The following is a 25861-nucleotide window of genomic DNA, read 5'->3' as shown; positions in this document are numbered from 1 at the left end:
TACAAATTGGATGTCATTTATGTAATTTGACGGTAATCTCTCGACATACCTGCACAATTTTTTACGCATTCTTGTTGTTTCAAAATAAACGTATAATTATTTTTTTTTACGCATCACAATTGTTCGTTTTATAATGTGAAAGTTTCCGATCGATGTTTAATTGTCATAAGTAATTTTCGCAGACTGTAATTTTTGTCTCGTGCAGTTTCATTTCGTATGCGAGACAAGATAGAAAATATCTTAAAACACATTTCGAGAAAAATATTTTCAAGAAGATCCGACTTTCCCTGTCTCTATTTCTCCCTCTCTTGTGTCGCGTAAAATAGCATCGAAGATTACGAAGCCTTGCAGATATTTGGCGCGAAGCACCTGCGCCACCGGTTAGATTCATCTCCGTTGTAGCAGTCGATACAATCGGCACCAATTCGGAAACGGGCTTGTCAGCTCTTGGAGCGTGAAACAAATGTCGGAAATTTTCCGTGGCCGTATGTATGTGTCCGTAGCGTGGATTCCCAACGGCGTTCGTTCGATCGTTGTCGCAATCGGCGGCATTTATACGCCCGGTGCCCGACGTCGTTCAATGCGATTAATGCGATTACGTTGTCCCAGGGACACATAATGCAACTGTCGCGCGCATCCGTGGATTTTCGTACGTTGACCCGCCTAACGCGTCGATCCCCCATTGATTTAATCTAGCTAAATAGGTTTGGGACGGCTCGCACGCGCTTACGCTAATTCCCAAATGCGTGTATAATACGAGCATGCATTAGGCGAGATTCGCGCCGCGTTTCCCTTTCATGATCAAAATTAATAAACAGCCACACTCGAATTTCAAATCCGTTTTGCTTACGAGACTATACTAACCTTTGATGAAACCCGATTCGATGTAACTACATATCAGTGGGGATAATTAATACGCATAATTTCGTTATCTTTAATTTATCCTTCGAAAAATAGCGCTACATCGTTTTGATGTACATCCATTAAAGAAATATATAAAGGAAAACGAAAAATAAATAATTTTCTTAACTTCTCATGTAGAAAATTATCATGTAGAAAATCGATAAATAATTAATGCAATTGATTCCGTTTTTATAACTTTTAACTTTTAATAATAGAAAATTGATAAAACTATCTTTCTCTCATCAGAGATAGAAACGTCACATCTTTCTACGTATAAGCAATTTTTCAAATAATTAAATAAATGATTCTTTACGACAGCAAAATCTGTCCTGTTTGTGCCGACTATTTGTCGCGTACTATATCTATTTCTATCGCTAGAGATTTGGCAAACCGAGAATCGGCGGCTTGGAACCGCCGTCTTTTTCGTCTCCCAAGGGCGTGCCGTGTCGCTTCTGAAAGTCGTGAAAAATCAACGCCGATAAAGTTCGTCCGGCAAAAGTTTCGAGGTCCCCGAACCACAGAGCGATATACTAACTGACGACCGATCGTAGATACACATTTGAGAGTTCAAAATCCCGTGAATGTCGCGCAACGTTTCATCCATAATTTCGCGAATCGACTCTTGGAGATCAGGTCAGATGGAATTTGACACGTACATGAATCTTTGAATTTCTGTGATAAAATTATATGACAGAATTGAGGTGGATTTTGGGAAGTGTATTAAAGAACAAGAAAATTAACATGATCAGACATTGTTTTAAAAAGATATTGAACGTTATAATAAAATTAATGCTGCATCATATTCATAGGTAAATGTTAATTATTTTATTAATGTGTAACATATTATTTTTATATTTATATGTAGAGTACTCTCTTTAAATATATGCTCATCCTTGAGAAAAGATATCTTTTTTATGTTCGTTTCTTTCCACGTGTAATGCGAGTAATTTAAATTTACATTTTAATAACAAAGGAAATTTTACATGAATCCACCTCTCTCAAAGGCGAAGAAATGAGGAAGAAAACTTGCACATTGCAGAAACGTTGCCATGTGATGTATATGTTTCGCGAAGGAAAAATTAACCAAAGCACGTACAAGATCCACTTGACTTTATAACGTGAAAGGATTTCCGGGTTCATTTGAATGCGTCCAATTATCACAACGTAAGAAAAAAGAAAATAAAAAGACCGAAACTTGCTCTGCAACTTCTCATTTAATAACAAAAAAATCGTGTCTCATATTTTCAGAACGGTTCATCTCATATCTTATTACGAATTAAATGCATTTTGACAATAATCGTTTGAAAAGATTAATTGTTATATGATGAATAATTGTTGTCGAAATATGCATCACACAACAACAATAAATATAAATTGATATAAATGGTAGGTATAAATTAATATAAATTGTCTCAAATAAAGTCGCACTTACAGAATATCGATAAAATTAAAAAAAATATATCAACAAGGACCTGTAACAAATAATAAATGCGTATATTGGGGGCTAGCCATGCTATGTAATAACTATTTACTCGGGAACAATTAAAAATAATTGCTTTCGGTGGGAAAAAAATATCGAGATAGCAAGCATGGACAAATCGATTACCCGGAGCTCGCTCGTTTGGAACCAACATTGGTATCCCTTTTTTTATATTTTCTAGTATCGTATTTTTGTGCTTTTTCTCGTTTTTTAGTAGTGTATTGGGGACGCGAGTCTTTTGATTGCGGCATCGAAATAACGGGCGCAAAAATCTCGGCGTTCGTCGGGATTAATCGAAACTGTTCGGCTACAAAGGCCGCAGAAAAATCGCAGTTATTTTGATTCCCCTTTAGTTTCTGATGGACAGCAACGCATACGAAAACAAACGGTCCGCTAACATTGTTTCGCGGAAACAATCGAACTGGAAAATAGTGGCGATGTAGCGTTACTGCTTTAAGGGGGAGCAAAACTCACTCGGATGATCGGAGCCGATCCATGCGAATTACATGGTTCCCTCTTCGCGAGGAGAAGGTAAAACGCTCGTGTAATATCGCGAACGCGAATTAAAAGCGATTATTACGCGTCACTGGTTGCGAGGATTTTTTCGCGGCCTGACTTAATTGCAAAAATATCATCACCGCGAAATGAAAGCGACGAGATCACGGAATGCAGAGCGCGTTTTGCATATTGCATGATACTTGTATAAGGTTTTTGAAAGGAATTATAATGTATAAAATTTTATAAAATGTAATCTATTATTATTTCGCCGCAAGCCGCAGAATTATATCGTATTATTTTAGCGACTGTGTGTCCATATATCTTACGCCATAATGCAGGGACACCATTTACGTGATGGACTTTCGCTTCTCGGGAGCTCGTAAGCTCATTAGCTGCGGGTTACTATCCTCAAGAAGACTGAAATAATACAATTGTAATATCACGCTGTAAATGAGTAAATGCTCAACGCCCTTTCGTTAATTTCATCATAAATCATTATAATAAATTCTAAATTATCTTATAAATTATACAGAGTGTACCAAAGATGCCGTTAAAAATTGCAACGGCGTATTCCAATTTGCATAAATGTAAATCTATTTACATAAATCGAAAAAAGCCATCGCATCAGGATGAAGTTAATTTTTGTAATTATTGATAAATGATAATCGATTGGATCGCCAGTTAATTATCGTTCTCTCTCTACTGATCGACCAATTAAGCGAACGCTAACGTAAATAACGTTGATAACCGCGAGTAAAACATGATTGTGGCCAGCGCGACGGTCAACCGTATGCAAATACACAACAGTTGTTCGCGACGGTGACAAATTCAGGCCTGTCGGATTTGTTGTGCAACAAAGTTTTATTGTTGACGTCACAAGTTATTATGGCCGTTCGCAATCGTCGTCGTTTCTCTAACGCGCTCGAGCTGGAAACGCGTTTGTCAAACGCGCTCGAGATGAAGCGCGGCTGTACGAAGCAATAAAGCTAACTGTTAATTCGATGTTCGTTGGAGCTGGAGCTGTTGTTGCTGATCGGATCGCGATTCGATTACATCGGGGACGGTAGCGATATTTTTCGGTCGGCGTAACCATGATTGAGATCGCCCATTGAGATTAATCTCGTCGCGAATCGCATCAGAGGGACATAAATGTGCGTTTCCGCGCGAATATCCCCTGCAGAATATTTCGAAATAAACAAGGATCTTTCACGGATCAATGTGAGATTATTTAGCGTCACTTATCGATAAAGTATAATTATAAGCTAGGCGATCTCGTTATCGAAATTGATGGGATTGTAAATTGCAGCGATTAAACTGAGAATACGATGCGATTAAACGCAGGTTAATTTAACGTAGGTTGTAATATAACGGCGTTACTAATTAAATAACTAAGTCGTAGTCTGCGACACGTCAATCATTTCGCGGCTGCAGTGACAGCGTAAATTAATTTCGAGTTTCGCACTTAGCGGCTTTCCTGTATGCGTCGAACGTAATGAATGTAAACATATTTACTCATAGCGTTGATTTTTACTTCAATGTTTCATCGAAGCATTAAATACAATCTATCAGAAAATCAGAGACATCGTAAATAATAAAATTACTAATAATAGGATTCTTTTAAATCTACTTTAAATGTATTTAATTTGAATAAAACTGTAATTAATTGCAAATTATTCTTATTTTTATTTAAAGGTTGAAAATTACAAGGATATATAATCTTGAAATTTGAAAAATTGTGCGATACATAATGATTTTTCTTAAAGTTTCTATTAAATAAATTTCAAACTCGTCAGAGAATCTGGCATTGGGATTAAAATTATTAGTTTTATACACACGAAAGCAATTATCATAATTACACCGTCTGTTGAATCAGAGAGATGGAGAGGCTATCGAGATTTCCGTTCGACGAGGGTACAAAATAAATCGCGAACCTTCGCACTCGGCTTCGAGTCGGCGGATCTCGATAAATGGCGAACGTTCCGATTCGTGTATAATTAATTATCGCTTTGGAGTGAGTGAGGGCGAACGTTTTCCGAAGGAGAATTGTTGGACGGCGCTCACTTTCATCGGAACGAGAAGGAAATCGGACGCGAGACGCCGCTTTTCGGCCATAAATTTCGGCGCGTTTATGCAGAGGCGCTTTTCCCTTATAAATGAAAAAGGCAAGCGCGGAAGGAATATGGATGGACTTTCCCATTTCAAGCACGTAGCGATCGTAGCTCTCGTAACTTTTCAACTAATCCTAAAGGCGTGAAAAGGCGCGGATACACGCGATGGGAAGGAGGAAGACTATAGGAAAGAAAAGGGACCGGAATCACGAGTCAGAAATTCGGTGTCAGCCGGTGCATCGGCTTCATATTTGTTGCCGAAGTGAAAAGTGGCATAGGAATGCCGCGGCGCCGCGTGTCGCGCTTGTCTTTGACTTTCAGAGACCTGGCATCCATACTTGAACCACCGGCACAGCAGGTGGATAGAAGAGACATCGTAAAGCGAGATCGTATTGCATCGAAGGAGTTCTAAGAACGTTTCGCAAATCCAAAAATGGTGTCAAAGATATCAGACATTTTTTTTAAACATTTTTTTTAAATTTATATCGCACAAAAAATTTATAAATTGCAGTTGAAATAGATTACGTGCGAAAATATGTAGAAATTTAGGTTAACTATTTTTATGAATAGAGAAATATGTACTGTTGAAAAAAAAAAATTACGGGCAAATTGAGGACATATTTTAACAGCGTGATATACTTGTGTTGTTACGAGCTAGTTATGAAAATATAACGCGAGCAGAGATATAATTTATTATACGGAAATGTGTGTAAGAATATCATCCAATTTGTCCTTTGTCGGAAGGCATAATTGAAGCAGTCTGCCAATAACTCGTCGCAACTTGCTCGAAGTATTATCGAGCATATATATTAAAGCACTCGAAGTGAAAAGGAAAATCGATATCCTATAATTGGTTTGGTATGCGGTTAGTTATTCTGACGCACATAATTTTATTATCGCCCATGCATATATGCGCTATTAAGTGTATGAGCTAGGTCAATTCGTTTTAAAGGTTTTGCAAATAAATTGATTATCGTTGAAAATTTATTCGTATTCGATATAAAACACTTATTTAATTTTCCTTTCATTTTTATTTTAAAGAGGAAAAAGTATTTAATATATTTCATTAAAAAAAGTATTTAGTTATCATAAATATGAGAGATTTATATGCAAATTTTATATAAAATATTTTCTATGGAACAGTGCAAATTAGAATAAAAACAAAATAAATGTGTAAAAGTAAGATTAATGAACTTTGCCAATAAAATAGTAAGAATTTCGGGTAATGTTCGAGCATTACTTGAATTCGGACCATGGGAGATTAACGAGTTTCTCGTGCATCGCATAGCAATATTTTTCTAGCAATCCAACTGCAATTTAATCGTATTCCCATTACGAACTTTTCTGGCTCCAAAGTGGAAGAATGGCTCCTTATCCCCGAAGTCGTTTGGATCCTCGAGTCTCGCAAACTAAGTTCCAGCCGTAGATTACGCCTAGTAATAGCTCGGTTTCTTATTTCCATTCAATATCGATGATTATGCCGTCGATTAATGGATACAGCACTCCATTGTGTTGCTAAAACTTTATAAAAACCGTGATTATTTAAAAATTATTCTCCGATAGATATAAATTACAAGCTACTGTGATACAGAGTAAAAAATATTCGTTCCGAATCATATTTCGATCCTGTTACATTTGTATTGTCATTTTACACGACGTCAAATAATATCGATTATATCTATTTCATGAAACTTTGCCATTTCTCATATTGCATTTTGTATTTTAATGACTTCATTTCTCATTTCCCTATAAATAAAAAATGCAAAACTTAAGAAGAGAATAATCAAAATTTTTTAATAAATCTCTCCAGTTTTTTATTTATAGAATATTGCTTCAATTTTATCGTCATGATTAAAACGCAAACGCAAATAATCCTCCTCCTTCTCCCGCTGTTTTTTCATATTTCATATTTCATATTTCTATAAGAAATGAAAAAAAAATTAGAAATAACGGAAGTCGAAAAATAATATTTTAGGAAAATAAATTAAAAAATGTAATAAAACGATTCGATCTCTCCCGTTAGGAATATTACGAGATTTGTTTCAGAGATGCGAAATAAATTCTATCCATCAATCCATCCCCTACTGTCTACAAGCTCGGTAATAAAATCACAATCCCAACGTACAACGCTCGACATAAAATCGCGCTCTCGGCGCGTACATGCAATCTCGACTTCCTTTCCCGATCTCGCCGTAATAAAATTGGGATTATTCGTAACGAAGCATGTAGTCTCCCGACCGGAAAACAATGCATCGCCGATGAGAGACTCCCTCTCTTTCTCGCGCGCGCGTGATGTGTCGAAGTGTCGTAGGCATTCTTTTAGGGGAGCGGTCGCTCGCGATCGTCAAACAGCCGACGGATTTATTGAAAAAGTGCCGCACACCTGATATACAATCGCAACAACACATGGACGGCATGACGAGCACCGCTGACGAAGGCAGAGCGCCGCCAGAAACGACCAGAAAGAGGCGGTTCGTTCATGGTCGATGGTCAAACTATCCGCTGTCCTCGATGCCGAGCAATAAAAGCACACCGTCGAGGCCTGATGCAGCCGGACGGCCCTTTGTCCCGTAGATTGCAATGCGAATTTCCAAGCATTGTTTACGTCAACGCGCACGCGCGCTGCTACTAGCCAGCCGTTAAATAATTTCATTGAGATAGTATCCGACATTTGCGCTATACAGTCGAATGGCTTTGTATGAATGAAAACGGGCGCACATCGGCGGAAAAATATGAGGAAATATGCTTTTATATATATATATATATATATATATATATATATATATATATATATATATATATATATACGTATATAAAGTTGTCTTTAAAAAAACATACAGAATCTCTTGATATACATCTATGAACGTGATGGTTAAAATATTCTCAAGGAAAAAATGATTTCACATATTTATGACGCAAGTAAAATAAAATTGTGAAAGTATGTAAATCTTTTGCTTGTTACAATTTACATCTTAATCAAACATGATTTTTCTCTCTGTTTACATAATTTATCTAATAAGAATTGATAAATCACACTACGAATAATTTTTGTTAACTTAATCGATGGATTATATTTCCTTTTCATTTTCTCTTTTGCGAAATTTTGAAATTCCATCTTCATGCTTTTCTCAGCCGGAAAAACCGAGATAGTAAATGTAAGAGCGTGCAAGTATAGTAACACGATGAAGTAACGTTAATTTCCTGTCGCGTGTTAGAGAGTAATCAGGTAGAAAGAGAAAAGAATCATTGACTCTAAAGTTATTTAATCGGATGCTGTCAGGACAATTGGACCTTAAAAGTGAATTATTGCGATGTTGTTCAGATACATGTCTCCGCCAGGAAAATTATAATAATATTGATAAACGAATAATACTAATTTTAGCATGTTATAATTTACTACCTACTTTTCCACGCTATAAGTTTTTAAAAAGTAAAATAAACTTTAAAAGAAGATTAGAAAAAAAAAGAATATTAATCTTTGTAATGAATTTTTTTAAAACTATCTTTATCATATTTGATATATTTCTCTCAGATATAATATGATTTATATTTTATTTGCAATAATTTGAACGTATTTATCTTTATTCATCTTTATTATCGTTATTTACTTTTTTGCATTATATAACATTTTGGTCGAAAGATAGAAAAATGATGATAAAATTTGGTGTACAAGAACGATCAAAATATGTTTAGCGTTTACACAAAGCGGTTTTTCTTCCTTTTCGCTGTAATAGAACGAACACAAACGCGTTTACCTCAATTCACCTTACGATCCCTGGCTTAGCCTGGCAACCTGCCATTGATATCCTCGTCACTTATGGCGCTGCGAAGGCTGCTTATGGCGCGGAGTCTGCTAGCATGTGTAACTTTATGAAAGCGTTTGCAGCGACCGGCTGCATACGTTACATACAGATATGTGCACACCACAAATGCATTCTTGTTAGAGATGCGCATCGCGCGATTCTGCCATGAGCAACTGTTCGGCTTTTATTTCACACCTGTTCGGCGACCTAAATCTCCGATGAACAAGATTCCCTTGCGATTTATCTTATCCCGGAAATAGAGACGAAAAATCTGAGACTGCGCTTTCTCGTTTTACTACTTTTTCACATTTCTCACTTTAATCTTATTTGCTATTAAATGTTTATTAAATAATAAGTGTCGAAATATTATCATCCACGTGTCTCGATAATATTTTCTCGTACATGTTAAAAATTCAAGTCATGTTTCTGATCGCGGCGACATTTTAATGCGACGAGTTAAGAGTGTATCTCGACTTACAAAAGTATAGTGATACTTATCCCGTTCGAAAAAAAAATATCTCCGCAGACGCTCCTTCTTCTCTTCTCGTGGTAACTTTATCGCAACCCTCGGGGGCCCTTCGCGAAAATACAGCCGCAACCTTGACGCCTTTTCTTCCCTACCGGAAGTGGCGCGGTCACGCGACCATCCTACCCGTCTCCGCGATCCATCCCTTACGTCCGACAGATAATTCTCCCGGCGTTCTTGGGTTTCCTGTCGACTGCAGACAGGAGAGAGCTAGTTTTGGAGGACACAATGCTTTTACCACCCACCTCCTCCAAGTGGAGAGGAGGAAAGGAGAACCACCCATCCTCAGGGGCGTCGTGTATCGCGACTACGTGCCCGGCATCGCGATTCACCGGACAAAAGGGCGCGCGGTACTCTTTCCTTTTGCGTTTTTATTTCGGTACCGGTGCAGCCGACATGCTCGCGATACGAATTGCTGTTCGGATAGCCGACAACGCCAAGCCGCGGCATTTTGCTCAAAATTCCGACCTACAATGGATTCCGCGACCCTTCGATCGGAAAGAGATCCATTCTTGTAAGCCCTTTGCGTGTATCAACATGCTGTAGCACTCGATCTAAACATATATTTTAATACTTTTTTGTTTTTCTATTCCACATTTTACTACAAAATTATAATTTTATATTTTTTGTTTTAAAATATAAATCAAGTATACATCTTTCTTTTCATAAGGCGTGGTATCTGTTAAATAATATTCTGTGTATTATAATATATACCAATACTCGTGTAAAACATTAAAAAAATGCGAGAACGCTTTTTAATCGATCATTATAATTTTATTTTAGCAGGGAGGAAGATCAATCTTGTGTTTCTACAGTAGAATATCAAGTTTAATCTAATGAGAACATTTGACAGATACAACAATTCTTTACTTAAATTACACGTGCTTTTTCACATCAAATACAAATTTGACGTATCTGTATTTTTAGCCATCTCCAACTCGCTATATATCATTAGCGATTCACTTGTATCACGAAGGGTACATACGAGAAACGTGATCCGCGCTCGTTAACCGGAGTTAACGTTGTTGGAAACGGGATTATAGGATACTTGCGTACGTGCGAAAGAAAAATTGCAATTCGGCGTTTCAAGCGCCGCGATCTTTTACAGCGTAACAAGTACAATCGTATTGCCAATTTTTGATTTAGATCGAAATGGTAGATTCGGTCTTTGAGAGAACGAGATGAAAGCGATCGATGCAACTTCTGACACGAGCCAATTACAAGCGACCGCATGTGAAGGAAACTTCTAATTCATGCGAAATTAAATTCAGATTAAATGACAATAGCCGCAAGGCCCATGTCCGGTCTGTGCGCGCTTTTCATTAACGCGACTCGTATTGTAACGTACGTTGTCACATGCCCATCAGCCTATTACCGCGCGAATTTACGCTCTTATCGATGCGCGCGGAAAAGCGCACACAGGACGGACGTTCGATTTTGCATAAAGCGGGGCGGAGCTTCTGCATTGTAAAGTTGCAATAATTGACGATAATTGCGCGAGTAATTGAGCGAAAAATTTTTCAAAGGCGCAATTTTGGCGTATTAGGCATCAATGGAGCCATTTAGCTCCTTTTTGAAGAAAACATATCTCCATCGTCGAAAATAAATGATTAATGCATTAACATTGTGTACATGTGTTCGCGTTTGATCAAATTTTTATTGTTTCAAATACTTTTTTTGAGATACTTGATTTTTACAAAACGCCGCAGAAATGAATCGCATGCGAGTAATTGGCCGTATAATTGTATGAAGGGGAACTTTGAAGGGACATAATTTTACTACATCAACGAGAGAGTCGCCAAAAATCATGCATTGTAACATGGTGTAAGTGAAGGTTATTTTCCGGGTAATAACGCGAAAGGAATTTTTCAAAAAAGAACGTTCTTATTATATTAGCCCTCGATGGAACTCATTCATCTTTCTTTTGAGAATGTGCTTCATCGTCAAAAATGAATTATTAATATAAATGGTAATATATCTTCCGCCTTGTATTTTATGTAAATTAAATTTTGCAATTTTTTCCCAGACTTTCATTGTTGTAGGTATATGCAATTAACTTTGTAATTTAGATTTCTTTAGGTTGTGCTTCAGTTTCTATTTTTTATTTTTGATACAATGTATTTATTTATAGTAATCAATAATGCAACTATATTCTACTAACATTTAATTAAAAAGTGACATTTTGGTAAAGCTTAAAAAATAAATCATCCCAAATAAGAGATTGTTAAGTAATAAATTGGATAACTTCATTATTTCCAGTTGAACAGCAATATTGCGAATAATTATACGGTACGTTTAGAATCGTATTTCGGTTGTTTTAAATAGCTTATTGTTTATTACAAATTCGATTAAAACTTCATTTAAAGTTAGCAGTACATTCGCTTTTCGACTAGCGTTCCAACTCTGTTATTTGACAATGATGTAACGAAATAAATTTAATTAAATATAAGAACAATATACTTCTTCACATGAATATTGAGCGTGAATGATAAACCATTGAGACTGCATATTCTTTACAATCTGGCGATAATGTAAGCTCGCTGAATACATTGCATCGCTTCGCAATCGCGCGCAAAAAATTGAAAGAATGCTATCTCATCGGGATTGTATTCGAGCGTAAATTTCTTCTCATTTAATCTGAATAAATAATCGATAGTGGCGTGACGCGGAGGATGCACGCACGAGGGAGGAGAGGGAGGAAAAGATAGGGCGCGATTTTCACACACATGCAGAGAACTGCATTCCGTACGCTATTCGTCGACGACGTAATGACGGAATTGTCGACATGTCAAACGCTCTGTCACGAGTCTCTCGTGTTCGTTCGCGTTTCCGCTTTACATTCGCGACGCCGACACGCTGCGTCGTGCAGATTAAAATTCCGATAGTGAACGAGCTCTCATCGCGATGACGATGAGAGAGAGAGAGACAGAGAACACATTGGTATCACTAAAAAATGAAAAACCGAATTGCATTAAATAATACGCATGTCAATTAACTAAGCCGGGGTCAAGCCGCGATTTCTGCCGAGTTAAATCTTTGATGAATTGTGCCAATATGATCGAAAAGTGGATCTACGCTTTTTCCCCGAATCATTCAAAATTTACACGTCTTAATCGTAGAGAGTTGTAAAAAAAGACGAGAAAATAAAAAAAATAAAATCTATATTTTTTTATAATCTTATCTTATAAAAAATATAATTTAAGAAAGGGAGAGACAGAGAGATTTTCTACTATGTAATAATCGAGAACTAAATAGAATGCGGGAATTTTCAATAATGTAACGTTATTATAGGTTTTTATATCTCATATAATGCGGTAACGATGCAATAAAGGACTAATGAAAATCTATAAGAATGCGAATCCAATTATGCGCATATGTGTACGTGTTAATATAGATGCAAAAATGTTATTCGCAGATATTCCATCGGTACTGATCAATTTACGTACGCGGGAACATTGTAGATAATATCATTAATGCCGAATAATCAACGAGCGCACGTGTTACGTTATAAGCAGGTCACTCTCGGGAGGTTGCATCGCGAACGTTGCGGACGTTGGGTAGCAATTTGTGCCCCGAATAATCTCACATGCACATCTATACATACGTCGACATATTCTTATCGGCGAAATTTCCACAACAAAAGATGCATGTCATTCATATACATATATCCAAAATATATAATATGTTAAAATATTTCGAGATAAAAGGAAGCTCTAGAAATATATAAAGAATGTAATATAAATAATATGAGTCAGAAACGCATACCAATTTTATAAAGAATTTATCATCATGTATATCGCCTTTTGCCATCGCGCTCTCTACCAATGACTGAAAAATAATGCATAAATATTTACACAGAGGAATCACTGTATACAATGAAAATGCATTTTTGACATTTTTTTCAAATAAAGTTCTCCTAAACTGAGTTCAATATTAGTGCACGGAACGGAGTAACGCAGCGGAGTCATAAAAATCTTCAAGCTTCGAAATTCGTTGGCGTGCTCGTTTTTTTTTTGCAACAAATAATAAGATCTCTCTCTCTTTCTATCTCTTCCCCTCCCTCTCCCTTTTTCTCTCAGCCGCATAGTGTAATTCATTGCGCACGACGGCGGACCGCGTGTTTTTTTTTCCCAGCGGCTGGTCCAGATAAGCCGAGAGAAGACCCCATCCGCGCCGGGCGTTTGTCATATCGCGCGTAACCGTATATGCGAAATGCAGCCCACGCTTTTCGATTTCGTCGGCCATTCGCAACCATTGCATCCAACTGCATCTGCGTGATTCGTGTTATGCAGCAGCTTGCGATCGCGCGAGTAACGCGCGCGATTTGCGGCCGAAGCGCGTTACGAAAAAAAAAAAAAAAATGCGAATGAAATACAGCTTTAATATTTGTGGAAAGATATGGCCTCGCGTAAAGAAAACGCGCGGAGCAAAATATGTAAAAATTGATGCAAATATACACGGTCGTCCTATAATCGAAACAACACGTTACATTCGTCGAATCTCTCGTTTTCACAAGATTTATTCCGTAACAAAAAAAAAAAGATTAAATGGATGCAGTAAAATGATCCGAGAAAGAGTCGTGCAAATAATTTTCGTATTATTGGATGTTCCTCATTCGTATCATTATTTCCTCTGATTACGTATCTCCGATGAGTGTAGAAGCAAATACATACGCGCAAAAGTTCATTCGCCCTTTATTCGCGTATTCGTTTCACGATGGATATATATATATATATATATAATATATAATATATAATATATACTTGGTCGACTCTATCCTTCGCCAAAGCTTCGAAAGTTGCTCAAAGGCAGGCGGAAAATACGGAAGACGTCAGCCAAACGAAATAGAAACAGGCAACTTTGGCAGCGACCAACCATTTCAATTACTCGCTTCTCTTTCTAAACCCGTATCTCGTTACTGTTATTTTCCTCAATATAAACTGTTATATCAATCACCTCACATTATTTTATTGACGCTAAATATCACGTAATATTTAATATATAGTATATATTGAGAATATATTTTTTTAATCATTTATCAGAGTTAAATGCAACTTTATGTTAATTTAGTTTATCGACTAAAATACTACTTTATATAGGTGCACATATAAAAGATTCTATTCTAGAGAATTGAATATTTGGTATAGAAATGTTAAAATGATACTGCAACAGAATATTTTATGCAGTTGTATTATTAATAAATACAATTTTGAAAAAATTTAAGAAAAAATTTAATTATTTCTTTCTTTATAAAAAGCACAACATTGAATCATTTAAAATAGTTACAAAAAATTAATACTCTTAGCAAAATTGATATTCTCTAGAAAAACGCATTACTCCAAGATCCTCGTCTTTAGCCTTACATAATTATTAGTTAAAACAATGATAATCGAACGTAGCATTAACTACTAAAAATATCGTTAATTTGAACCCATAAGACACGAATATCGAGTCGCGATTATAGTGACCATTGATATCGTTCAGAGCAAATTGGGAAAACATTTCTCGCAAATTCCGTTAGATATTCCGATCGAGAAGTAGGTCATTTTTTTAAGTAACTTCAACGATAACAACGTCGATATTCTTTATATTCAGACCAACTGAACTCACAGTTGAAAATTTTGCGCCCGATTTTGCGGCTCGCGGAGATGAACGCGGAATGAAACTCGCAGTTTCACTTCGATTCACCCTACGCGACCCTTTATCCTATGACCTGCTGTTGATATCTGGAGCTGGCCGCGCAATTTTGCCGAGCATAGCGTTTTACAGTCCGCATTTATGACGAACATCCGGCACGGTTGCGAAAAATTTATGGTAAGACGTTTTACGCGCGAGATTATCCGAACCGGAAGAGACGACTTTTTTTGCGCAAAATTTTGGCTACGCATTCCAGAGTCGTATCCTTCATCTGGATTCGCATTCGACGAGATCGATGTTGAATTTATTATCTTCCGTGAAATTTCATAACGCGAGGATATAACGCGAATCGGACCCGCGGTAAGATCGTAAACGTGCGTCATTCGATTTGAATTGGAAATATATTCGAGAGATGCTCTTAAAAACAAATCGTTCCCTTGGAATTTTATATTTGTTGGATATTTCTTATATACATGATATATGTGGTATATGTTGAAAGATTTTTAAATTACTATATAGTTGAAACGAGAGATGTATCTTCTAATATAATTTAACATTATAAAAGTATAAAATTTATAATTTATAAAATAAACTGTTGTGAAAAATTCGCTATCAAAATACAATAAAATTGAAATATTTTGCACACAATATTGCTAATACTTTAACCTGATTTTATTTTTCATTGCTCTTTTTAATAATTAAATCGTAACCATATAATATCAATAATGCAATCTGCATATCGTATCTTTGTAAAGTAAACATAAATATTATATATATATATATATATATATATATATATATATATAATATAAATATTATATAAATATATAAATATCATATGAATTGTACATGGATTTGTCAGTTTTTCGTTATCTTTATTTATTCCAAATAAATGTAGAATCATTATTATATAAACCGTTATTTATCATTATTTATCATTATTATATAAATTATTATTTTATTGAGAGAACAACAAAATGTTTTAGTTTAATTCCGGATTCAGTACAGATGAAGTTCAGCTTGCATCGGAAAGTTGAAATTATAATATGAAAATGTGCGATGCGTATTTCGTATGTCACAGATTATGCATTGAGTTTCCGCAAAATCAATATGATTATAAACGAAAATGAGTTGGCGTATCTCGAATATTCTCTCTTTCTCCCTCTCTCTTTCTATTCCTCTTGCAGAATTGTTCGCAGGTGATTTCACAATACTATTATCCACGTGATTACTGTGCGTGCATCATTATCTGCTTCGCTGGAAATTTCGACGTTCATTGTAATTATTGGAATATGACGGATACGTCGATGCTATATATTATCAAGTGCGTTACGATTCACATGTTATTGCTAATCACTCCGTCATATTATTTTGATCGTTAACAATATTTGTTTAGCATGCAAATTCTCGTAATTCGATATATGAGAAAATCGTTATCGCCTGATTATTACGCACGTTGAGAGTTATTTAAGGCATTCGATTTTTTTTTACGAAGGAATTTTTCTCTTACATGACATGAAAGATTTTAGCTTTTTATTTATTTAAATTGACGAACAGAAAGACCGGAGATCACGATCAATTTTTCACGCGAGAATTCGGATTTGCGTTGTAATATATTACGAAACAAATTCAGCTTGGCCGTTGGTATATCGCCATTATTATTGTCCCGCGTTGCCTTTGGTAGACTATCTACCGTTCAAATATGTATATATTCTAATGCATGCGCAATTGGGTACACGCATACACTTGGCAAGAACTTTGAGTGCCGTCTCTTTCCACCCTCGACCTCGTTAGCTGCTACTAAACCCCCATGCTGTCCTCTTTTCCGTCTCTTTCAAACTTTCGACCGGTATCTATTCTTGAACATTTCGCAGTCTTTTGTATATTTTTGAACGTCCAGACTTTTCGATATTATTTCAGCGAATTACAGTCGTTTATTTTACGAGTTGATTCCATTTCCAGTAATTTCGTCGAGATGTATTGTTTAAATAAAAAACGAGATTACTAAATTCTGTATTTTTTTTCTTGTACATTTTGCTTATCGGAAGTTATTATGATGAAAATATACTTCTATTGTTATATATACCGCAGGAAAATTCTGCCTTCCTTTCAAAGTTGGCTTTTCTTTTCGTTATTTTTGGATAAACTTTGCACGAAGATTTGAAATTTTGTTACGCGAAACTTTCAAAAAGTTGGTAGATGCAAACTACTTTTCAATATTAGATTCGAACTGCTTTCTCAATATCAAAACTTGGCTTTTTTTCAACTTTTCTCGAATGAGAATCTTGAGATTCATCTGGATATTCGTAAATTTGGAAATATTCCAACTTAATAATATAATATTTATCTATCCAGAAATGCGTTTTTACGATAAAAATACGTGAAAAGTAAGTTTAATGAAAAATATATTCACCAAATGTTGAAAATTTCTCTAGGCAACACGAGAGAAAGAGAATACATCTCGAAATTCATGAGAAAAACGAATTTGTTCCCTTTTTCCTGTACAGTGTGAAGCTTCCATCGCACAAATCCGTCAATAAAGTCGGGCGTTTACCACATTTGCTGCGACAACTTTCGATTTCCTATGGAGGGAAGAAAATTCTCTGAGATGTCCAGGAATGGGACTTTGGAAGACCCGTTCGCAAATGATCGATCTCGTAAAATGACCGAGCTCTCTCACGTACGAATCGAAGCATCACGTTTGACCCACGTCCTATAAGATTCCTATAAGGCTTCGCATAAGGGATACAGTAAAATTCCTGCTAGAAGAGGGAATCCTTGATCCCAGCACACGTCCGAAATCGCGTGTACATGTACATATATATGTATATCAAAGATTGTGATACAAAATATTGAAATAATTATGAACACTTGCAAGAGAGATATATTTAAAAGATTTAAACGTAAAGTAATATTTTAAGTCATAAGATTTACTTGAAGTATGATATAATTATGAACATTTTCTTTCTCTCTCATATGAAATAATTTATCTCGCTTTTATGCTCTAAACTTTTAATTTAAAGATACAAATTGAGATATGTCAAAAAATGTAAAATAATTTAAATTATATTTATAATTTTTTATAATTGAATGTATATAAATTAAGCGAACTTTTCTCTTGTGCATTATAAAAAGTTGAAAATACTACTAACTTTTTACCACAAACTTGAAACTAAAAAAGTTCCAAATGTTAACTCTTATAAAGTATAAAGTAATAGCATCAAATGTTAAATCCTCTTAAATTCAAAGTTACCAACTTTGTAAAATAACATATTACGAGCTCTAAAACAGGACTCCATAACTTACTCATTGTTCTATTTTTTTCCAGGAGAACGATACAATACGTTTCCGGGTGACTCTGGAAGATGAAGTGCCCGCGGGACAGCAGCCGAACATCGTCGGTATCGACGCGTACGTGATCGTGCTGGACGAAAACGACAATTCACCGCATTTCCTGAGTGAGCCGTACGAAGCAGTTGCCGAAGAGGATACCCCGGTTGGTTCCACCATATTACCGGGGATCAGGGTCGTGGATCCTGATCTGCTGGGCGACATTATAGATCTAACGTGCGTTCCACAGCCGCAGGTGAGTCATTAATATATATTAGAGCATATATATACAGGGTGTCAGGGCAATCTCTTTTTTGAAAAAACTCTTGTAACTTACCTCGAGAGCTTTTCAAAACATAATAAAGCATTTTTTCATCGAGTACTTTTCGAGTTATGAGGCTTGAAATCATTTCTTAATTTTTATATAAACCATAAAATATCTAAAATATTCGGTTTTCGATTATCTTACTTTAATACCTTTATGTACAAAATAATGAGAGGAATCAATTGATGTAAAAAAACAATTGTTTCGAAAAAAAATATGTAATTATTAATTGCAAATTACATATTTTTTCTTTAAAACAATTATATGTTTTTTTTACACCAATTGATTTCTCTCATTATTTCGTATAATACATAAAAGTATTAAGATAAGATAATCGAAAAGTGAATGTTTTATTAGATATTTTAGGGTTTATGTAAAATTAAGAGATTATTTCAAGCTTCATAACTCGAAATTCAATGAAAAAATACTTTATTATAGTGTTTCGGAAAGCTATTGAAGTAAGCTACAAGTGCATTTTTTGGGAAGAGATTGCCCTGACGCTCTGTATATATATGATGTTCCGCGAAGAAAATTTTGACATGTCCACCTGAATTTCTTGTCGCTCTTCTTCTTCCCTTTTTCTCTCGTTCCCTCGAGAAAGCGCTCTCTTTCCTTTCATTATTCAATCCATCGTTGATGACATTATCCGAAGGACATAACAGTATTCGTTCTTGATATTTTTACGAAGTAGCATGTGTCCGAGAAAAAACGAAAGTTTTTCTTGCCTTTCTTTTTCCTCCTCGTCGGTGATGAAATAAAGACGTAATAGGTTCTGACATTTCTCGGTGAATTCGTATAACAATTTCTTTACTAATTCGCGTGTTTCGCTTTATTTTCGCAAATCGGTAAATCATTATTTTACGATAGAACTTTCTTCGTGAGATTTCTTTTATTTGTTTATTTATAGTTGGCAAGTTCCTACTCTTTCGTTGATTATTTTCTATAATCCGATTAAATTATGCATTATTCTGTCACTCGGTTTTATCGATAACAGGTGAAAGAGGATCATTGAGATGCTGGTTATTTACGAGGTATTATGTTCGAGATATTGCTGCAAACCGGTGTATGGAGGAAAGAAAAACGGGAAAAAGAGAATCTATCCGAATTTGCTTTCAATACTTCACTCGATCTCGCATCTGCGCGGTAAAAAACGAATAATAAGCAGATTGTAAAAAGAACGAATTGCCGCTTTTTCCGCTCAAGAGGTTTATTAAGAACTCGCCTCGGCTCCTTTACGATACGATGCAGTATCAGGATCGGGGCACGGCGTCCTTCGTTACGATGTAGTTGGTTGTATAGCGGATGAAAGATGTACAAGCGCGCCGGTATTTCACGTAAATGAAGAGAGCAGTTCGCCTCGGATGAAGTATTTCCCCTTGTCCGCGAGACGAGGCGGAATATCGGCACCGTTGCCAGGGCGCTTTGTAATTCGCAGTTTTCCATTAAGTTATCTCCGCGCTTCTGTCTCGTGATAAACTCTGAAAGAGAGAGAGAGGGAGAGAGAGAAATATATATATATACATATACACAATATACAACCCGGAGGCTCCGGATTCACCTCGCTTTGCCCAGCCTCGTAATGTCGAGCAGCACGCCCGAGGGAGCCGAAGTCTCGTCGACGACGGTGGCGGACAGCCACCGCCAGGTCCTCGGACTTTCGCAATCATCGACGTTAACCCCCGCGGAAAACACCTGGCCCGTTTCGCACGAACGAGCAGTCCTCTCGTAGCGCGTAGCGAGACATTCGCAAATTTAATCGCCCTGCGCAAGCGGAAATTTTATTATCCCACGCTGTTGCGTAGGAAAATTTCTATTCGCTACTGTTTCCTAATCGGTGCTATACGTTACATCTTACAACTATATATTATATTACTATATATATTTTACATTATATGTATATATTACATTTTATTTTCAATATTATAATGTCTTGTTCAACGAGATATGTTTTTATTATATGCTTTCATTGAAAGATCTATGGTTTACATAATATAAATATCGTTATATAATATAAATATAAAATAATAAAGATAAATCGTTAAATATATCGTTAATATAATATAAATATAATATAATATAAGATAAATATAGCATAATATAAATATAAAAGATATATAACAAAATAATCATGTAAAAAAGATATATTTACTCTATAAATAGCGCTTACAAGACTAAAGCGATTTAAAATCGCCGATCTGAGAAAGAGAGGGCAGATATCTTCAGAAAGATACAAGTGCATATTCACAAGAATATAACTTTTATGTATATATATTTTATTTATAGAACAGACTATTCGCGCGGTCGTCTGATAGAACCCCTCGTAATAAGTTCTTATTTCGTTGCAGAGCGCAACGGAAGTCCATAAAATTTACGTCACGCCCGAAAATCGTATTTACGGAAACTTGTAACGCGTTACCGTGGAGAAGTGCCGTTGAAAACTGCTTTCTGCTCGGGATCCGATCGATATGGCGCGCAATCGGTTATGCGATGCGCGCCGTTCGTTTCGCATCGGCAAAAGGGCACGAAGGAGAAACGCCCCGAGAATTCGGTCGACGGGAAAAACGGCGCAAAAATGTATCGCACGCGCGCCTTTTTTTTCCCTTCTCCTCCCCGCGCAAAAGGACCGATTCCGTATATCATCTCGCGAGCCATTAAAATTATCTACCTGCAGCCTTCTGATCTCTTTCTCTCTCTTTTCGCCCTCTCTTTCCACCCCACATTCCGTGAAAGACGGGATATTAGTACGTACAACGCACCAGGTTGCCTTCCCTTCTCTCTCTCTCTCTCTCTCTCTCTCTCTCTTTCGCTCTCCTACGTCATATCCGCTCGATAAATTTCGCTCGGGGCCGTTAGGCGCGACCAATAAAACCGTAAAACCTTTTAACTAATGGCCCGACGGCTTTACGGCGGCACACTTTAATGCCCGTTTTCGTTATACGCGCGAACAACGCGATTGCTCTCACAGTCATTAAATATAACTAATATTTACAGTGTTCGGGGTTACGAATCGGCGTGCGCGAATTATCCGCGAATTATCAACAATGAAATTTTCCATTAATGATCCGCGCCAATGCAGTAATTGAGACATTTGCGGAACAAATAACAGATTTGTCACGAATCCATTATAAATTAGACGAACGTTTGTCAGTGTAAAATGTTTTTCATCTGTACTCGACGTGAATTATATCAGGCATATTGAAAATCAATACATTACGTATAATGAGAATTGTATGTATTTATTTCATATTCGATAATTTCACTGCGATAATCTTTTATCAATTTTTTTTGCGTCTTTTCAGATTGGAATTATTAATATTTTTCATTTATTTTAATCAATATATATGAAATCTTTTAACGGTTTTTTTTATCTCGAACTCTCTGAATAATCCACCTCAATAAAATAAGATATTATAATTTATATATAATTATTATATATTTATATATAATTATTATAATAATTTATATAAATTTCATATATATTATATATATTACAAACGTTTAAATGAAATATATATAGAGAAAAGTCTCTGAGGAATCACAAGATTTCAAATCGAATGGCACAAGAGATGGTAAGTTTAGATGAATTGTAACCGAACGATAAATCGATTAATTAAACCTATATTAAACCATTTATTAATATATATTTCACACTTATCGAAATATTCTACTTACCGAAATATCTCTCCGAATGTCATTAGAACCATCTCGTTCACGAATGTGAAGTAAGACTGTCGTTCTCTATCAAACTGCCATTTAACGATCGACTTTTATTACAGTTCCTGGACGCGTGCGAGAAGTTTGGCATCGTCAACGTCGAGAGAAGCCAGAATACCTATGTGGGCGCCCTGGTGCTGCGTCAGCCCCTCGACTATCGGGAGAGACCCTTCTATCAGCTGTTGCTACGAGCAAGCGTGAGTATCTGCGAAGAGAAAAAAGATTCGCAAGATTCAATATTAATTATGCGTGGCTTCTCGCGAATAAAGCTGCCAAATAAAACTGGATACATGCACTGAGGGAAACATTTTTTTAAATCAAATAATTTGTTTTCTTGAAACTTTTACGTTAAATGGAAGGAATTGTTTATTTCATTTAAGCAAAAGCATTTAATTTTAATTAAATATGCATGTTACATTAAGTATCCAGATAGCAAGATGACGTTTAAAGACGTCTTTAGACGTCATCTTGCTACCTGGGTACATTATTTGCATTTATATATTTTTTATATTTAAATACTATTTCGTAAAATATATACTATAATTTATTAAATTAAATATATTATTTTTTAAAATTAAAAAATTTAAAATTTTTGCGAATAAAAAATGCATTTTAATAAATATTTTGTAAAATTAAAAATATTTAATTAAAAATTATATTTTTTTAAACATATGTAAATAAATACTTAATTTAAGTAAACAGACGTTTTGAATACAAGTAAATACGTGATTAGTACCCACCGAATAAATAGCTCTCTTGAGCTCTCTTTAACTAAATTTTTTTATTTCAAGATAATTTTTTCCTCAGTGTGCTATACACAACTTTTACAACACTCATTTTTCTGTCAACGTAACGTTAAATATTCTTACATAGATTTTAAACGCGACGATTAATATATTGCTCCCTGTGAGATCATATAAGAATATTTGACGTAACGGTGACGTTACGTATAGCAGCGTGTAACCGGTCTAAATCTATTCGTAATGGGATGCTGCGAGATTGCACCTGAATTCCGGATATGGGGACGAATTTACGTGCTAACGAGAACAAGGATGCGACGTCAGATAGGATTTGTGTATCTCAGCCGGGCTTATTAAGCGTCGATCATCCATTCAATGACGAAATGAGCAATTCTCATGCTCGGTCCTCGAACATTGCACGATAATTATACAATTATGAAACATTTTTTTTACTCTATCTCTATATTCTAGTTAAATTCTATCCGTTGGTATTTAATTTTTTTCATCTGAATTTTTCCCGAATACGTAAGCTTTTAGTCGCATTAAACCGAAGTGGGATTTTAGTTTCGGAGAGAGAAGGCTTCATATTATTGAAAATGAACGTGAGCACGAGGAACACTATCGAATTTACGTGACTTCAAAGGGTTACAGATGAAAGGCAGATGGTGCGGCATCGGTGGCAATCGGAAACCTTAGTTATCTCGGTTGCCCTTTGATTCTCCCGTTGACGTCGTGTATCGCGTTCCGATACGTTAAAATTCATGGAGAGACGTACGTGGAAAAGTTTCAGTTCGCGTAACCCCGGCGCTGATGAAAAAAAAAAAGACGAACTGTGATTCGTTATATGCACTCTCGCAAAACGCGCGGTAAACCGGTAAACATTGAACTTATTTAGATCTTACACCGCGAACGTGCTCGTATGATCGATGCAGTTTTCACCGTCGTGCATCGATTGCGCGCTATTTTCCTCTCTCCGCAATTTATCTGAGAAATATAGCGCGAAATTGAAGAAAAACAGTAAATATTTGTCTGTCCTGTAGCGCGTATGTGCTACGTAATAGCACGTTTTCTCATCGCGCATTTAGCGTTAAATGCGATCTGATCCGTGTCTTTCTTGTTGACATTGTATAAAATCCTCGTATCAAACAAACGAAAATAATAAAAAAGCAAGATTTTTATATCCTTATATATATATTTAAAAATTTACATTTAATATTCTAATAATATCTAGTATTTATTTAGTATTTAAATATATCTTTAGGTACTAAATATTAAACTTTAATATTATTAATAATTTTAGTATATTACGTTATCTTGGTATTTAAATATTTAAATATCTGGTGCATTTATTTAAATTAAAATCATTTATTTAATATTCTATTCATTTATTATTCTAAAGATTCAAAATTTACAATAATATTTAAAAAAATACATATATATATGTATTTAATTTTATTATATGAAAAGTATATTATACGTAAAAATATACGTAATATCATATGTGTAATATTTTTCACATTTTATATTCTTGAAAATGGAAGCTTTTCCTAATCATAAATCGCATGATAAGCAACAGTCTGATTAAACAGAAAAGTTTAGATTTTTTTTCGAGGTGCGTTTTTATATTAATTTCTAATGACGGGATTTATATTTTTGAGAATTTAATAGAAGATAATATTCCCGAGGAATTTATAACAAAATTATTATTATTAAAATTCACAGAATTTAGATCATACGGAATTCGAAGATCGACCGAGTGATTTTAGAAACGAGTCGCGAAAAGTTTAGATTCTTCTCACAGATAAGCGGGTGCGGCAAGGATTAATTAATCAATGTCGCGCGCGCGCGTGCTCCTCTATCATGGGACGTCATCCTCGCGTATATTCGCGTGTGTGTGAGAGATCACGTATAAAGAGATAATTGCAGTCACTTGCGACACGTCGCGCGACGATGAAAGCTCTTTACGTACGAGCGCGCAGGCAGAGATTGATTTTAATTACGTTCCTTCTCTCTCTCTCTCTCTCCGGAAGCGACTAAAGTATCGTCCTCTTGCGAGGGAAAATGGCTTCGCGCGCGATAGCGACCGTGCGAAAAACGCGCGAAGAAGACACATGTTGCACGACTGAAAGTTCTCCCGATTACGAGATAAATCGTCGGAATGAAAGACCGGTTAACTTTTTACGCTTCTTTTATCTTAGGAAGTCATCTATTTTCGCGAATTTTAATCATCGCTATAAAAGTAAGCTTACCTCGAATAAACATTTCCCTCGGAACGAATGAACTCGCACATCCTCTTCTCTGTCTCGCTGGCTTATGTAATAGATGATCCTCGAAAAATTGTCAAAAGTTATCACGCGAGAATATACTTTGCCGAAATGTACACTAATTAAAATTCTGATTCGAATTATCGATGAAATATATATTTTTTACGCTCTTCGTGTGCAACACTTGCGATATAACGCGGGAAACGCGAACTAAAGTGAAGTGTGTTGCGAATTCAAGGGTTGCCATCTCCATGTTAGGGAAATATAGTTTGACAGGATTACTAACTTCTACAAACTAAATTTCCGAGAAATGGCGCGAAGTTTTAAAATACATTTTTTTATCGAGGGAAGGATGCGTTCTTGTATTAATTTCTACCAGTGACGAAATTTATATTTTTGAGACTGGAGATAGTATTCCCGAGGAATCTGTAACAAAATAAAGTTGTTTTATAAACATACGAAATATATTTTTGTTAAAATTCTTTTATAAATATGCGGAACAAATATTTTTGTCTATTATTAATAAAATACAC

At 35.7% G+C, this 25861-nt stretch overlaps 1 protein-coding gene across 2 annotated transcripts in view; it reads left to right on the top strand.

Annotated features, from left to right (window-relative positions):
* LOC105252132 (cadherin-87A) overlaps positions 1 to 25861 on the top strand; it is a 185298-nt gene that overhangs the window by 147766 nt on the left and 11671 nt on the right. For both annotated transcript variants that reach the window (XM_025410179.1, XM_025410180.1), the window contains 2 exons: positions 18284 to 18541; positions 22387 to 22521. In XM_025410179.1, coding sequence (XP_025265964.1) covers positions 18284 to 18541; positions 22387 to 22521 — 393 coding nt within the window. The remainder of the gene's footprint in view (positions 1 to 18283; positions 18542 to 22386; positions 22522 to 25861) is intronic.

The sequence above is a fragment of the Camponotus floridanus genome, unplaced genomic scaffold (assembly GCF_003227725.1).
Source record: "Camponotus floridanus strain SB8 unplaced genomic scaffold, Cflo_v7.5 scaffold3, whole genome shotgun sequence".
NCBI classification, from domain to species: Eukaryota; Metazoa; Arthropoda; class Insecta; order Hymenoptera; family Formicidae; genus Camponotus; species Camponotus floridanus.
The sequence above is the reverse complement of the archived record's forward strand: the minus strand, read 5'-3'. Positions and strand labels throughout refer to the sequence as shown.